Source organism: Bombina bombina, chromosome 5 (assembly GCF_027579735.1).
Source record: "Bombina bombina isolate aBomBom1 chromosome 5, aBomBom1.pri, whole genome shotgun sequence".
NCBI classification, from domain to species: Eukaryota; Metazoa; Chordata; class Amphibia; order Anura; family Bombinatoridae; genus Bombina; species Bombina bombina.
Genome location: NC_069503.1, coordinates 750,470,575 through 750,486,649, shown reverse-complemented (window position 1 = coordinate 750,486,649; position 16,075 = coordinate 750,470,575). Strand labels below are relative to the sequence as shown.

At 37.6% G+C, this 16,075-nt stretch overlaps 1 protein-coding gene across 3 annotated transcripts in view; it reads right to left on the bottom strand.

Moving 5' to 3' along the window:
• Positions 1-16,075, bottom strand: part of CARMIL1 (capping protein regulator and myosin 1 linker 1) — a 668,567-nt gene that overhangs the window by 54,995 nt on the left and 597,497 nt on the right. For all 3 annotated transcript variants that reach the window (XM_053714815.1, XM_053714816.1, XM_053714817.1), the window contains exon 33: positions 6,611-7,079. In XM_053714815.1, coding sequence (XP_053570790.1) covers positions 6,611-7,079 — 469 coding nt within the window. The remainder of the gene's footprint in view (positions 1-6,610; positions 7,080-16,075) is intronic.

Here is a 16,075-nt window from a genome sequence, read left to right as displayed (position 1 = left end):
ATAAGATAGTGAGTTACATGCAAGTATGAAGAAAAGGTATTGCAATGGTTATTAGCAATAAGATAGTGAGTTAGATGCAAGTATGAAGAATAAGTATTGCAATGGTTATTAGCAATAAGATAGTGAGTTACATGCAAGTATGAAGAATAGGTATTGCAATGGTTATTAGCAATAAGATAGTGAGTTACATGCAAGTATGAAGAAAAGGTATTGCAATGGTTATTAGCAATAAGATAGTGAGTTAGATGCAAGTATGAAGAATAGGTATTGCAATGGTTATTAGCAATAAGATAGTGAGTTACATGCAAGTATGAAGAAAAGGTATTGCAATGGTTATTAGCAATAAGATAGTGAGTTAGATGCAAGTATGAAGAATAAGTATTGCAATGGTTATTAGCAATAAGATAGTGAGTTACATGCAAGTATGAAGAATAGGTATTGCAATGGTTATTAGCAATAAGATAGTGAGTTACATGCAAGTATGAAGAATAGGTATTGCAATGGTTATTAGCAATAAGATAGTGAGTTACATGCAAGTATGAAGAATAGGTATTGCAATGGTTATTAGCAATAAGATAGTGAGTTACATGCAAGTATGAAGAATAGGTATTGCAATGGTTATTAGAAATAAGATAGTGAGTTACATGCAAGTATGAAGAATAGGTATTGCAATGGTTATTAGCAATAAGATAGTGAGTTACATGCAAGTATGAAGAATAGGTATTGCAATGGTTATTAGCAATAAGATAGTGAGTTACATGCAAGTATGAAGAATAGGTATTGCAATGGTTATTAGAAATAAGATAGTGAGTTACATGCAAGTATGAAGAATAGGTATTGCAATGGTTATTAGCAATAAGATAGTGAGTTACATGCAAGTATGAAGAATAACTATTGCAATGGTTATTAGCAATAAGATAGATAGTGGAACATAGTAATACATCCTCCATAATGAATTGCCACAGTACAGCAGTTACACTTAGCTGTACTGAGTTAACTGCTGTACTGAGGCAATTCATTATGGAGGATGTATTACTATGTTCCACTATCTATCTTATTGCTAATAACCATTGCAATAGTTATTCTTCATACTTGCATGTAACTCACTATCTATCTTATTGCTAATAACCATTGCAATAGCTATTCTTCATACTTGTATGTAATTCTTTGTAATTGTTGCTATACTGCCATTATTGTTGTTCCTGAAATCTTTACAAAGCACCTATCACTGCTTAGATCCCTAAAATTTACCTGTCCGGTAATTATCCCTTGTATTGACTTGGGTACCGTGTACAGCTTGGGTGTAGCAGTGTACTAGGTGTCTTTGGATTGTATTTTTGCCAATATTATGATTATGATGTGCACATCTTCAGGGTTTTAATTGGCCACATGTACTATATTGTTTGTTCAACATACTTTACTTTGTGTTGCTAACATATACCCGAGGCCAGCGCACAACTGGCCTATTGCTATGTTTGGACAGTTAGGATTTACTTCTTTCTGTACTATTAATAAATTATTTTTTGTTCTCAGTGATTGTACTGGTCAGAGATTCATTCCATTTGTTTAATTTAGCTACACTTTTGAGCAATTTTTTTTATAAAAAAAGAGTGCTTGATTCCCTATCTATACAGGGCCTTAAGAAATTTTTGATGGTCCTTGTTCTCCTCTTGTAGTTTGTTGAAGAATATATATATATATATATATATACACACACACACACACACGCAGTATATATATATATATATATATATATATACACACACACAGTATATATATATATATATATATATATATATATACACACACACACAGTATATATATATATATATATAATATATACACACAGTATATATATATATATATATATATATATACACACACACACACACACACAGTATATATATATATATATATATATATATATATATATATATATATATATATATATATATATATATGTATATATACACACACAGTATATATATATATATATATATATATATATATATATATATATATATATATATATATATATATATATATATATGTATATATGTATATATATATATACAGGAAGTGCAGAATTATTAGGCAAGTTGTATTTTTGAGGATTAATTTTATTATTGAACAACAACCATGTTCTCAATGAACCCAAAAAACTCATTAATATCAAAGCTGAATAGTTTTGGAAGTAGTTTTTAGTTTGTTTTTAGTTATAGCTATTTTAGGGGGATATCTGTGTGTGCAGGTGACTATTACTGTGCATAATTATTAGGCAACTTAACAAAAAACTAATATATACCCATTTCAATTATTTATTTTTACCAGTGAAACCAATATAACATCTCAACATTCACAAATATACTTTCTGACATTCAAAAACAAAACAAAAACAAATCAGTGGCCAATATAGCCACCTTTCTTTGCAAGGACACTCAAAAGCCTGCCATCCATGGATTATGTCAGTGTTTTGATCTGTTCACCATCAACATTGCGTGCAGCAGCAACCACAGCCTCCCAGACACTGTTCAGAGAGGTGTACTGTTTTCCCTCCTTGTAAATCTCACATTTGATGATGGACCACAGGTTCTCAATGGGGTTCAGATCAGGTGAACAAGGAGGCCATGTCATTAGATTTTCTTCTTTTATACCCTTTCTTGCCAGCCACGCTGTGGAGTACTTGGACGCGTGTGATGGAGCATTGTCCTGCATGAAAATCATGTTTTTCTTGAAGGATGCAGACTTCTTCCTGTACCACTGCTTGAAGAAGGTGTCTTCCAGAAACTGGCAGTAGGACTGGGAGTTGAGCTTGACTCCATCCTCAACCCGAAAAGGCCCCACAAGCTCATCTTTGATGATACCAGCCCAAACCAGTACTCCACCTCCACCTTGCTGGCGTCTGAGTCGGACTGGAGCTCTCTGCCCTTTACCAATCCAGCCACGGGCCCATCCATCTGGCCCATCAAGACTCACTCTCATTTCATCAGTCCATAAAACCTTAGAAAAATCAGTCTTGAGATATTTCTTGGCCCAGTCTTGACGTTTCAGCTTGTGTGTCTTGTTCAGTGGTGGTCGTCTTTCAGCTTTTCTTACCTTGGCCATGTCTCTGAGTATTGCACACCTTGTGCTTTTGGGCACTCCAGTGATGTTGCAGCTCTGAAATATGGCCAAACTGGTGGCAAGTGGCATCTTGGCAGCTGCACGCTTGACTTTTCTCAGTTCATGGGCAGTTATTTTGCTCCTTGGTTTTTCCACATGCTTCTTGCGACCCTGTTGACTATTTTGAATGAAACGCTTGATTGTTCGATGATCACGCTTCAGAAGCTTTGCAATTTTAAGAGTGCTGCATCCCTCTGCAAGATATCTCACTATTTTTTACTTTTCTGAGCCTGTCAAGTCCTTCTTTTGACCCATTTTGCCAAAGGAAAGGAAGTTGCCTAATAATTATGCACACCTGATATAGGGTGTTGATGTCATTAGACCACACCCCTTCTCATTACAGAGATGCACATCACCTAATATGCTTAATTGGTAGTAGGCTTTAGAGCATATACAGCTTGGAGTAAGACAACATGCATAAAGAGGATGATGTGGTCAAAATACTCATTTGCCTAATAATTCTGCACTCCCTGTGTATATATATATATATATATATATATATATATATACACACACAGTATATATATATATATATATATATATACACACACATATACACACACACAGTATATATATATATATATATATATATATATATATATACATACACGCACAGTATATATATATATATACACACACACAGTATATATATATATATATATATATATATACTGTGTGTGTGTTTTTATATATATATATATATATATATATATATATATATGTGTATATATATATATATATATATATATATATATATACTGTGTGTGTGTGTGTGTATATATATATATATATATATACTGTGTGTGTGTGTGTGTATATATATATATATATATATATATATATACTGTGCGTGTATGTATATATATATATATATATATATATATACTGTGTGTGTATATATATATATATATATATAAATCATTTGTAATTAATATAAACTAACATTTCGGATTAAACTTAAAGGACCACTAAATGCACAAGAATTGCATAATTAAGAAGTGCATAAGAAAAAGGCAATGCAATAACACCTACTTTGAATTTCAAATAAGCAGTATATTTTTTCTGGCAAATTATTTTTTCTCCCATTTTCCGGCTCCCTGTATCATGTGACAGACATCAGCCAATCACAGACTAGTATACGTTTAACCTGTAAGCTTGTGCACATGCTCAGTAGGAGCTTGTTCCCTAGAAAGTGTGTTTATAAAAAGACTATGCAAAATTTGATAATGGAAGTCAATTGGAAAGTGTCTTAAAACTGCATGTTTTATCTGAATCATAAAAGTTTATTTTGATTTGAGTGTCCCGTTGAGCTTTATTTTTTTTATTGTCACTTCAATTATATATATTGTATCAAAACACTAGATAGAGCTACAGAATAAGAAACATACATCTTCTACACAAACACACATATTTATGTAGATATATATATTGTGACTTTTCCAACTAAATCTTTCATCCAGGTTGTTGTTTGAACTGCAACCTTTTAATCCCTTTTACTGAATTTGTTACTTAAAGGGATATGAAACCAAAAGTTTTTCTTTCATGATTCAGATAGAGCATGCAATTTTAAACAACTGTCTAATTCTCTTCAATTCTGAATTTTTATTTGTTCTTTTGGTACCTTTTGTTGAGAAGCAGGAACATATGCGTTGTGTTTCATATCACTATAATGATATTGCTAAGCATTATACTTCAGATCAGATTTCAGTATACTGTAAAATGCCTCTGGAAATTACTTACTCTACATTATGGCTACAAAGCAATCAAGTGTAGTCTTATTTTCTCTCAGATCACTGTGCTCTAACTTCAGTCCTCAAGGTTGTTCAGATTTTGTTTATTTATAACATTAAAACATATCAGTAACTTTTTACTAACTATAAAAAATGCACCCAAGAAAGGCTCACTTGAATTATGTTAAAACAAACGACTATTAGATTTTGACATTTAGTAATAGCCGGTTTTATATTTAATTGCATCATTACCAACAATATTAACTTTACAGATGGCCATATGAAAAAGGTTTGTTTTACTTTTTCTCTGTGATCAACAAAATATCTCTAGATTTCCTTATATCCCTTCAACCTCTACATATACTTAGACTGCTCCATCAAGTTAGCAACATTCCATATTTGCCAACATTAAAAACATTTCCAAGGTCTCTTTGCAGCAGAAAATTCATGTAGATAGGATAAAAAACAACATTGATTCCGCCTATTGCCATTTTATATATCACTGTCCACTCTGCTGTACCTGAAAATACTCATATAATAATAGGCACAACAAAATATAGTATTAATGAAGAGGTATACGATGCCAGTCCACCAAATTAAATCTATTTTATTATTCTGCTGTTCTGATGTAAGGAGCAAGAGACTCAAATGCCACAATATAGATGCAAATATGTATAGGGGTTTAAAGGGACACTGAACCCAAATTTTTTCTTTCATGATTCAGATAGAGCATGCAATTTTAAGCCACTTTCTAATTTATTCCTATTATCAATTTTTCTTCGTTCTCTTGCTATCTTTATTTTAAAAAGAAGACATATAAGCTTTTTTTTTTTATTCAGAACTCTGGACAGCACTTTTTTATTGGTGGATGAGTTTATCCACCAATCAGCAAGAACAAGCCAGGTTGATCACCAAAAATGGGCTGGCATCTAAACTTACTTTCTTGCATTTCAAATAAAGATACCAAGAGAATGAAGAAAAAATGATAATAGGAGTAAATTAGAAAGTTGCTTAAAATGTCATGCTCTATCTGAATCACGAAAGAAGAAATTTGGGTACAGTGTCCCTTTAATATAGCCCTTGCGTGTAATTCTCAGTCAGACATCCATGCAACACTTACACCTCTAGGCAAATGATTAAAATGCAAGACAGACTCCCAGGACAATTATACCACAGGTTGCCAAAAACTGTGATTGTTCCGGGAAAATAGGAACAGTTGGCAAGTTAGCTCCCACAGGAGTATATCTCTCAACTTACCACTTATAAGCAAGTTTACTTATGTAATATGTAAGCACATGTATTGTTAGCAATCAGTAAACTATGTGTAGTAATAAAATAGTTTAATAATATTTGTGTGATGACACACTTTACTCATTAGAATATGTGGCAATAAACATAATAAAAATTAAATGCAGCCAAAAGGCAACAATATGTTATTTACCATATTAAAACATTTCCATTTTTTTTTTATTTTTTTTTTTAAAACTATTTCATATTTCCCTATTGCATTCATTCCACTATTATGACATTTCCTTCACAATTGTCACTGTCTCAGTCATTTCCCATGTCTTATGTTAGGTTGTATACTTGTTGAACATTAATAAGACACTATATTATAATGAATAATTTTATCTCCTCTGTGTATTGTTCATGTCATCATATGGTTGTTGTATTGACTTTAGTCTAGTTGTAATAAAATACCCCTGAAATATGATTACCTTCTGGGCAGTAGCGGCTCTCCTTTCTTGCTTGGCTTTCATCTCAGCAAGAAGTCCACTCCCCATGACTTGGACACCATACCTCCTTCCTGATTGTGGACTGCCTTTGCTGTCACTCTTCTCAGCCTTTCCACCATCTTCAGCTGGTAAACTGTCCTCTAAAGAGTCTGGTGTTTTCACCTCTTCCAATCTCTCAGTACTGCTACCACCTCCACTACTCCCTGCACTTGCGCTGGAGCTCGCAGCACCATTGCTATCAATCAATTTCTCTTTTTTTGCAGTGTCAGGAGTTGGACTTTTAACCGAGGCTCTGGGTGAACTGGGTTCCTCAGTGACTATAACAGTCTGTGAACGTTCAGACTTAGATCTGGGTTTGATTAAATTGAGAAAGCCACTCTTTCTAGATTCCCTTTTCTTTTTTTCCTCTCCTTCACCATCTTGAGACTCTCCACTCCTGAAGGACAGTTTCCTGTACCAAAACAAAGTTTGATTGTTTTTAAATTATAGGCAAAACTGGGAAACTTGTCTCGTTTACTTAAATAAAAAAAACTTTTAAAGTTTATTTTGCACATAGTTAAATACATAAGTGTGCAAACAGCATCTTAGATTACATTAATTAATATCATTGAAACAAGCCCTCAAGTCAGTTGCATTTTGCTCTTACTAGCGCTTGTCTCAATGATACTAATAAAATCAACATACAGGAGTTATATGGGTCACACATCATTATAATTAACTGCATCAGTGCAGTGAGATCACAATGCAGCACTTTGGACCATCCTTTATAGTTAACTATTTCAATACCACAGTATAGGTTTTCATTATTGTACTGTGGAGATAAAATAGATCTGATACATCTTTTAGAGTTACATTATTTTTAAGCTCTATGTTGTTAGAAAATGTTCTTATTGCACTGTTGTTTGCTAATAACTATCAGCTAGATTACGAGTTTTGCGTTATGAGGGGTGCGGTACTAACTTGCAAGTTATTGCACCTCTAACTTCCCTACAGCATTGGTATTACAGTTTTAAAAAACCCGGCGTTAGCAGGCAAGAAGTGAGCGTAGAGCAAAATTAAACTCCATAAAAACCTGGCGTTAGCATGCAAGAAGTGAGCGTAGAGCAAAATTGAGTTCCATACCGCACTCCAATACCAGCGCTGCTGAAAGCTGCGGTGAGCTGGTTTTACGTGCTCGTGCACGATTTCCCCATAGACATCAATGGGGAGAGCCGGCTGAAAAAAAGTCTAACACCTGCAAAAAAGCAGCGTAAAGCTCAGTAACGCAGCCCCTTTGATTCCTATGGGGAAACAAAATTTATGTTTACACTTAACACCGTAACATGAACCCAGAGTCTAAACACCCCTAATTTTACACTTATTAACCCCTAATCTGCCGCCCCGACATCGCCGACACCTACATTATATTTATTAACCCCTAATCTCCCGCCCCAATGTCGCAGCAACCTACCTACACTTATTAACCCCTTATCTGCTGCCAGTCAATAGAATGCAAGTTCAATCCTATTGGCTGATTGGATTAGTCAATAGGATTGAAGCTCAATCCTATTGGCTGATTGCATCAGCCAATAGGATTTTTTCACCTTTAATTCCGATTGGCTGATAGCATTCTTTCAGCCAATCGGAAATTCAAGGGACGCCATCTTGGATGACATCACTTAAAGGAACCTTCATTCTGCAAGAAGACTTTGATTGAAGAGGATGCTCCGCGCCGCATATCTTGAAGAGGTAGCTGCTCCGTGCCGGATGGAAGAAGATAGAAGATGTCGCCTGGATGAAGGCTTCTGCGGGCTTGGATGAAGACTTCGGCCGCTTCTTGAGGATGGATGTCGGGTCTTCAAAAACTGTAAGTGGATCTTCGGGGGTTAGTGTTAGGCTTTTTTAAGGGTTTAGAAAAGAAAATTACAGCGCTAAAATCTAAAGGTTTATCTTAAGCCACTCTCCTACCACCTCCCCTAGATGGCTGAATGAAAGAACTTAACAAAAAAACGTAAATGAGAGGGCGCTAAAAGCTAAGAGAAACCAACACACTTAATCTACATTAATTAAGCATCTATAGTAAAGAAGACAATACACCAAGTAATTTAAAAAGATTTACTATCAAAAAAATAATAAATTCCACAATATGCGGGACGTCTCCCTGCAACAATAAAAATAAAATAAATCAGAAAAAAAATACTATATGGAATACCACCCCAAAAATAAGAAATATAAAAAATGAAAAAATGAAAAAATATATCAAAAATCAAAAAACAAAAAACAAAATTTTTTTTAAAAAGCAAGCAATATTGCTTTTTAAAAAAAATTTTGTTTTTTGATTTTTGATATATTTTTTCATTTTTTCATTTTTTATATTTCTTATTTTTGGGGTGGTATTCCATATAGTATTTTTTTTCTGATTTATTTTATTTTTATTGTTGCAGGGAGACGTCCCGCATATTGTGGAATTTATTATTTTTTTGATAGTAAATCTTTTTAAATTACTTGGTGTATTGTCTTCTTTACTATAGATGCTTAATTAATGTAGATTAAGTGTGTTGGTTTCTCTTAGCTTTTAGCGCCCTCTCATTTACGTTTTTTTTTTAAGGGTTTATTGGGTGGGTTTTTATTTTTAGATTAGGGGTTTGGGCACTTGAAAAAGAGCTAAATGCCCTTTTCAGGGCAATGCCCATCCAAATGCCCTTTTCAGGGCAATGGGGAGCTTAGGTTTTTTAGTTAGGATTTTATTTTGGGGGTTGATTGTGTGGGTAGTGGGTTTTACTGTTGGGGGTTGTTTGTATTTTTTTTTTTACAGGTAAAAGAGCTGATTGTGTTTAATTTAGGAATTGATTTAATTGTAGTGTAAAATTAGGTGTTAGTGTAAGACAGGTTAGGTTTTCTTTTACAGGTAAATTTGTATTTATTTTAGCTAGGTAGTTAGTAAATAGTTAATAACTATTTAGTAACTATTCTACCTAGTTAAAATTAATACAAACTTGCCTGTAACATAAAAATAAACCCAAGCTAGCTACAATGTAACTATTAGTTATATTGTAGCTAGCTTAGGGTTTATTTTACAGGTAAGTATTTAGTTTTAAATAGGAATTATTTAGGTAGTATATTTAAGTTAGGGGGTGTTAGGGTTAGACTTAGGTTTAGGGGTTAATAAATTTAGTATAGTAGTGGCGGCGACGACGTTGGGGGCGGTAGATTAGGGGTTAATAAATGTATGTAGGTGGCGGCGGCGACGTTGGGGGCGGTAGATTATGGGTTAATAATATTTTACTAGTGTTTGTGATGTGGGAGTGAGGCGGTTTAGGGGTTAATATGTTTATTATAGTGGCGGCAATGTCCGGAGAGGCAGATTAGGGGTTAATAACTTTATTTTAGTGTTTGCGATGCGGGAGGGCCTCGGTTTAGGGGTTAATAGGTAGTTTATGGGTGTTAGTGTACTTTTTAGCACTTCAGTTATGAGTTTTATGTTACAGCTTTGTAGCGCAAAACTCATAACTACTGACTTTCAGTTTACGGTATGGATCTTGGCGGTATAGGATGTACCGCTCACTTTTTGGCCTCCCAGGCAGACTCGTAATACCGGCACTATGGAAGTCCCATTGAAAAAGGACTTTTTGAAAGCTGGAGTAATTACATTGCGTTAAGGCCAAAAAAGTGTGCGGTGCCCCTAAACCTGCAAGACTCATAATACCAGCGGTAGTGAAAAAGAGCCTTAACGCTGCTTTTTCACTCATACCACAAAACTCGTAATCTAGCCGCTTGTTTTTTAAATGCTACAAATGTATGAAACACAGTTAACATAACTTCTTTAGAGACAACACATTTCCAATCCTGAAAGGAATGTTATAAGTGAGCCAGTAACAAGCATTTTATGTACAAAGCTGCCAATCACAGCTCTGGAGTAGTGTTTGCTGCATTGCGTGGGTTAAACACACAGTTATGTTAGTGAATAACATAATTTATGCTTACCCGATAAATTTGTTTCTTTCATGGAGTCTATGATCCATTACTCCTGTCAATTACTCTTCTCTGCCACGAGGAGGAGGCAAAGATTCCCAAACCCGAAGAGCTCTATAAAACCCCTCCCACCTCACACATACCATAGTCTAAAGTATAGCCAAGCAAAGTGAGGTAAGAAAAAAAGAATAAGAGCCACAAAAGAAGCACAGAAAAAAGATGTGCAGAAGAAAAAAATCGAACCCCCCAAAAAACACAAGGGTGGCGTCTCATGGACTCTCACCACCATTAAATAAATTAATTTATCAGGTAAGCATAAATTATGTTTTCTTTCATACAAGTGTTGAGAGTCCACAGTCCATTACTCCTGGGAACTAATTTCCAAGCTGTGGAGTCCACAAGTAAAAACATAAGGCATGGATTTAAAAACTATTTTTTTCACTAAAAAACATAATTTATGCTTACCTGATAAATTTATTTCTCTTGTAGTGTATCCAGTCCACGGATCATCCATTACTTATGGGATATTCTCCTTCCCAACAGGAAGTTGCAAGAGGATCACCCACAGCAGAGCTGCTATATAGCTCCTCCCCTCACTGCCATATCCAGTCATTCGACCGAAACAAGACGAGAAAGGAGAAACCATAGGGTGCAGTGGTGACTGTAGTTTAATTAAAATTTAGCCCTGCCTTAAAAGGACAGGGCGGGCCGTGGACTGGATACACTACAAGAGAAATAAATTTATCAGGTAAGCATAAATTATGTTTTCTCTTGTTAAGTGTATCCAGTCCACGGATCATCCATTACTTATGGGATACCAATACCAAAGCTAAAGTACACGGATGATGGGAGGGACAAGGCAGGATTAAACGGAAGGAACCACTGCCTGAAGAACCTTTCACCCAAAAACAGCCTCCGAAGAAGCAAAAGTATCAAATTTGTAAAATTTTGAAAAGGTGTGAAGCGAAGACCAAGTCGCAGCCTTGCAAATCTGTTCAACAGAGGCCTCATTTTTAAAGGCCCAGGTGGAAGCCACAGCTCTAGTAGAATGAGCTGTAATCCTTTCAGGGGGCTGCTGTCCAGCAGTCTCATAGGCTAAGCTAATTATGCTCTAAAGCCAAAAGGAAAGAGAGGTTGCCAAAGCTTTTTGACCTCTCCTCTGTCCAGAGTAAACGACAAACAGGGAAGATGTTTGGCGAAAATCTTTAGTAGCTTGTAAGTAAAACTTCAAGGCACGGACTACGTCCAGATTATGTAAAAGACGTTCCTTCTTTGAAGAAAGATTAGGACACAATGATGGAACAACAATCTCTTGATTGATATTCTTGTTAGAAACCACCTTAGGTAAAAACCCAGGTTTGGTACGCAGAACTACCTTATCTGCATGAAAAATCAGATAAAGAGAATCACATTGTAAGGCAGATAGCTCAGAGACTCTTCGAGCCGAGGAAATAGCCATCAAAAACAGAACTTTCCAAGATAAAAGTTTAATATCAATGGAATGAAGGGGTTCAAACGGAACTCCTTGAAGAACTTTAAGAACCAAGTTTAAGCTCCACGGGGGAGCAACAGTTTTAAACACAGGCTTAATTCTAACCAAAGCCTGACAAAATGCCTGGACGTCTGGAACCTCTGCCAGACGCTTGTGCAAAAGAATAGACAGAGCAGAAATCTGTCCTTTTAAAGAACTAGCTGATAATCCTTTGTCCAAACCCTCTTGGAGAAAGGACAATATCCTAGGAATCCTAACCTTACTCCATGAGTAATTCTTGGATTCACACCAATAAAGATATTTACGCCATATCTTATGGTAGATTTTCCTGGTGACAGGCTTTCGTGCCTGTATTAAGGTATCAATGCCTGACTCGGAGAAGCCACGCCTTGATAGAATCAAGCGTTCAATCTCCATGCAGTCAGTCTCAGAGAAATTAGATTTGGATGATTGAAAGGACCTTGTATTAGAAGGTCCTGCCTCAGAGGCAGAGTCCATGGTGGAAAGGATGACATGTCCACTAGGTCTGCATACCAGGTCCTGCGTGGCCACGCAGGCGCTATCAGAATCACTGATGCTCTCTCCTGCTTGATTTTGGCAATCAGTCAAGGGAGCAGAGGAAACGGTGGAAACACATAAGCAAGGTTGAAGAACCAAGGAGCTGCTAGAGCATCTATCAGCGTCGCTCCCGGGTCCCTGGACCTGGATCCGTAACAAGGAAGCTTGGCGTTCTGGCGAGACGCCATGAGATCCAGTTCTGGTTTGCCCCAACAATGGATCAGTTGAGCAAACACCTCCGGATGGAGTTCCCACTCCCCTGGATGAAAAGTCTGACGACTTAGAAAATCCGCCTCCCAGTTCTCTACACCTGGGATGTGGATCGCTGACAGGTGGCAAGAGTGAGACTCTGCCCAGCGAATTATCTTTGAGACTTCTAACATCGCTAGGGAACTCCTGGTTCCCCCTTGATGGTTGATGTAAGCCACAGTCGTAATGTTGTCCGACTGAAATCTGATGAACCTCAGGGTTGCTAACGGAGGCCAAGCTAGAAGAGCATTGAATATTGCTCTTAACTCCAGAATATTTATTGGGAGGAGTTTCTCCTCCTGAGTCCACGATCCCTGAGCCTTCAGGGAGTTCCAGACTGCACCCCAACCTAGAAGGCTGGCATCTGTTGTTACAATCGTCCAATCTGGCCTGCGAAAGGTCATACCCTTGGACAGATGGACCCGAGATAGCCACCAGAGAAGAGAATCTCTGGTCTCTTGATCCAGATTTAGTAGAGGGGACAAATCTGAGTAATCCCCATTCCACTGACTTAGCATGCATAATTGCAGCGGTCTGAGATGCAGGCGCGCAAATGGCACTATGTCCATTGCCGCTACCATTAAGCCGATTACTTCCATGCACTGAGCCACTGACGGACGTGGAATGGAATGAAGGACACGGGAAGCATTTAGAAGTTTTGATAACCTGGACTCCGTCAGGTAAATTTTCATCTCTACAGAATCTATAAGAGTCCCTAGGAAGGTGACTCTTGTGAGTGGGGATAGAGAACTCTTTTACACGTTCACTTTCAACCCATGCAACCTCAGAAATGCCAGAACTATCTCTGTATGAGACTTGGCAATTTGAAAACTTGACGCCTGTATCAGGATGTCGTCTAGATACGGAGCCACCGCTATGCCTCGCGGTCTTAGAACCGCCAGAAGTGAGCCCAGAACCTTTGTAAAAATTCTTGGGGCTGTGGTCAACCTGAAGGGAAGAGCTACAAATTGGTAATGCCTGTCTAGAAAGGCAAACCTTAGGAACCGATGATGATCTTTGTGAATCGGTATGTGAAGGTAGGCATCCTTTAAGTCCACCGTGGTCATGTACTGACCCTCTTGGATCATGGGTAGGATGGTCCGAATAGTTTCCATTTTGAATGATGGAACTCTGAGGAATTTGTTTAAGATCTTTAGATCCAAGATTGGTCTGAAGGTTCCCTCTTTCTTGGGAACCACAAACAGATTTGAATAAAACCCCTGTCCCTGTTCCGTCCGCGGAACTGGATGGATCACTCCCATTACTAGGAGGTCTTGCACACAGCTTAGGAATGCCTCTTTCTTTATCTGGTTTGCTGATAACCTTGAAAGATGAAATCTCCCTTGTGGAGGAGAAGCTTTGAAGTCCAGAAGATATCCCTGAGATATGATCTCCAACGCCCAGGGATCTTGAACATCTCTTGCCCACGCCTGGGCGAAGAGAGAAAGTCTGCCCCCCACTAGATCCGTTTCCAGATAGGGGGCCGTTCCTTCATGCCGTCTTGGGGGCAGCAGCAGGTTTTCTGGCCTGCTTGCCCTTGTTCCAGGCCTGGTTAGGTTTCCAGGCCTGTCTGGAATGAGCAACAGTTCCCTCTTGTTTTGAAGTGGAGGAAGTTGATGCTGCTCCTGCCTTGAAATTTCTAAAGGCACGAAAATTAGACTGTTTGGCCTTTGATTTGGCCCTGTCCTGAGGAAGGGTATGACCCTTGCCTCCAGTAATGTCAGCAATAATTTCCTTCAAGCCAGGCCCGAATAAGGTCTGCCTCTTGAAAGGAATGTTGAGTAACTTAGACTTTGAAGTCACGTCAGCTGACCAGGATTTAAGCCATAGCGCCATACGCGCCTGGATGGCGAATCCGGAATTCTTAGCCGTTAGTTTAGTCAAATGAACAATGGCATCAGAAACAAATGAGTTAGCTAGCTTAAGCGTTCTAAGCTTGTTAATAATTTCCTCCAATGGAGCTGTATAGATGGCCTCTTCCAGGGCCTCAAACCAGAATGCTGCCGCAGCAGTGACAGGCGCAATGCATGCAAGGGGCTGCAAAATAAAACCTTGTTGAATAAACATTTTCTTAAGGTAACCCTCCAATTAAGGTAACCCTCCATTTTTTTATCCATTGGATCTGAAAAAGCACAACTGTCCTCAACCGGGATAAGTAGAAACTGCTCCCTCCACCTTAGGGACCGTCTGCCATAAGTCCCGTGTAGTGGCGTCTATTGGAAACATTTTTCTAAATATAGGAGGTGGGGAAACGGGCACACCGGGTCTATCCCACTCCTTACTAATAATTTCTGTAAGCCTTTTAGGTAAAGGAAAAACGTCAGTACACACCGGCACCGCATAGTATCTATCCAGCCTACACAATTTCTCTGGAATTGCAACTGTGTTACAGTCATTCAGAGCAGCTAATACCTCCCCAAGCAATACACGGAGGTTCTCAAGCTTAAATTTAAAATTAGAAATCTCTGAATCAGGTTTCCCCGAGTCAGAGATGTCACTCACAGAATGAAGCTCTCCGTCCTCATGTTCTGCATACTGTGACGCAGTATCAGACATGGCTCTTACAGCATTTGCGCGCTCTGTATCTCTCCTAACCCCAGAGCTATCGCGCTTGCCTCTTAATTCAGGCAATCTAGATAATACCTCTGACAGGGTATTATTCATGATTGCAGCCATGTCCTGCAAGGTAATCGCTATGGGCGTCCCTGATGTAATTGGCGCCATATTAGCGTGCGTCCCCTGAGCGGGAGGCGAAGGGTCTGACACGTGGGGAGAGTTAGTCGGCATAACTTCCCCCTCGATAGAACCCTCTGGTGATAATTATTTTATAGATAAAGACTGATCTTTACTGTTTAAGGTGAAATCAATACATTTAGTACACATTGTCCTATGGGGCTCCACAATGGCTTTCAAACATAATGAACAAGTAGGTTCCTCTGTATCAGACATGTTTAAACAGACTAGCAATGAGACTAGCAAGCTTGGAAAACACTTAAAACAAGTTTACAAGCAATATAAAAAACGTTACTGCGCCTTTAAGAAACACAAATTTTGTCAAAATTTGAAATAACAGTGAAAAAAGGCAGTTACACTAACGAAATTTTTACAGTGTATGTAACAAGTTAGCAGAGCATTGCACCCACTTGCAAATGGATGATTAACCCCTTAATACCAAAAACGGAATAACAAATGACAAA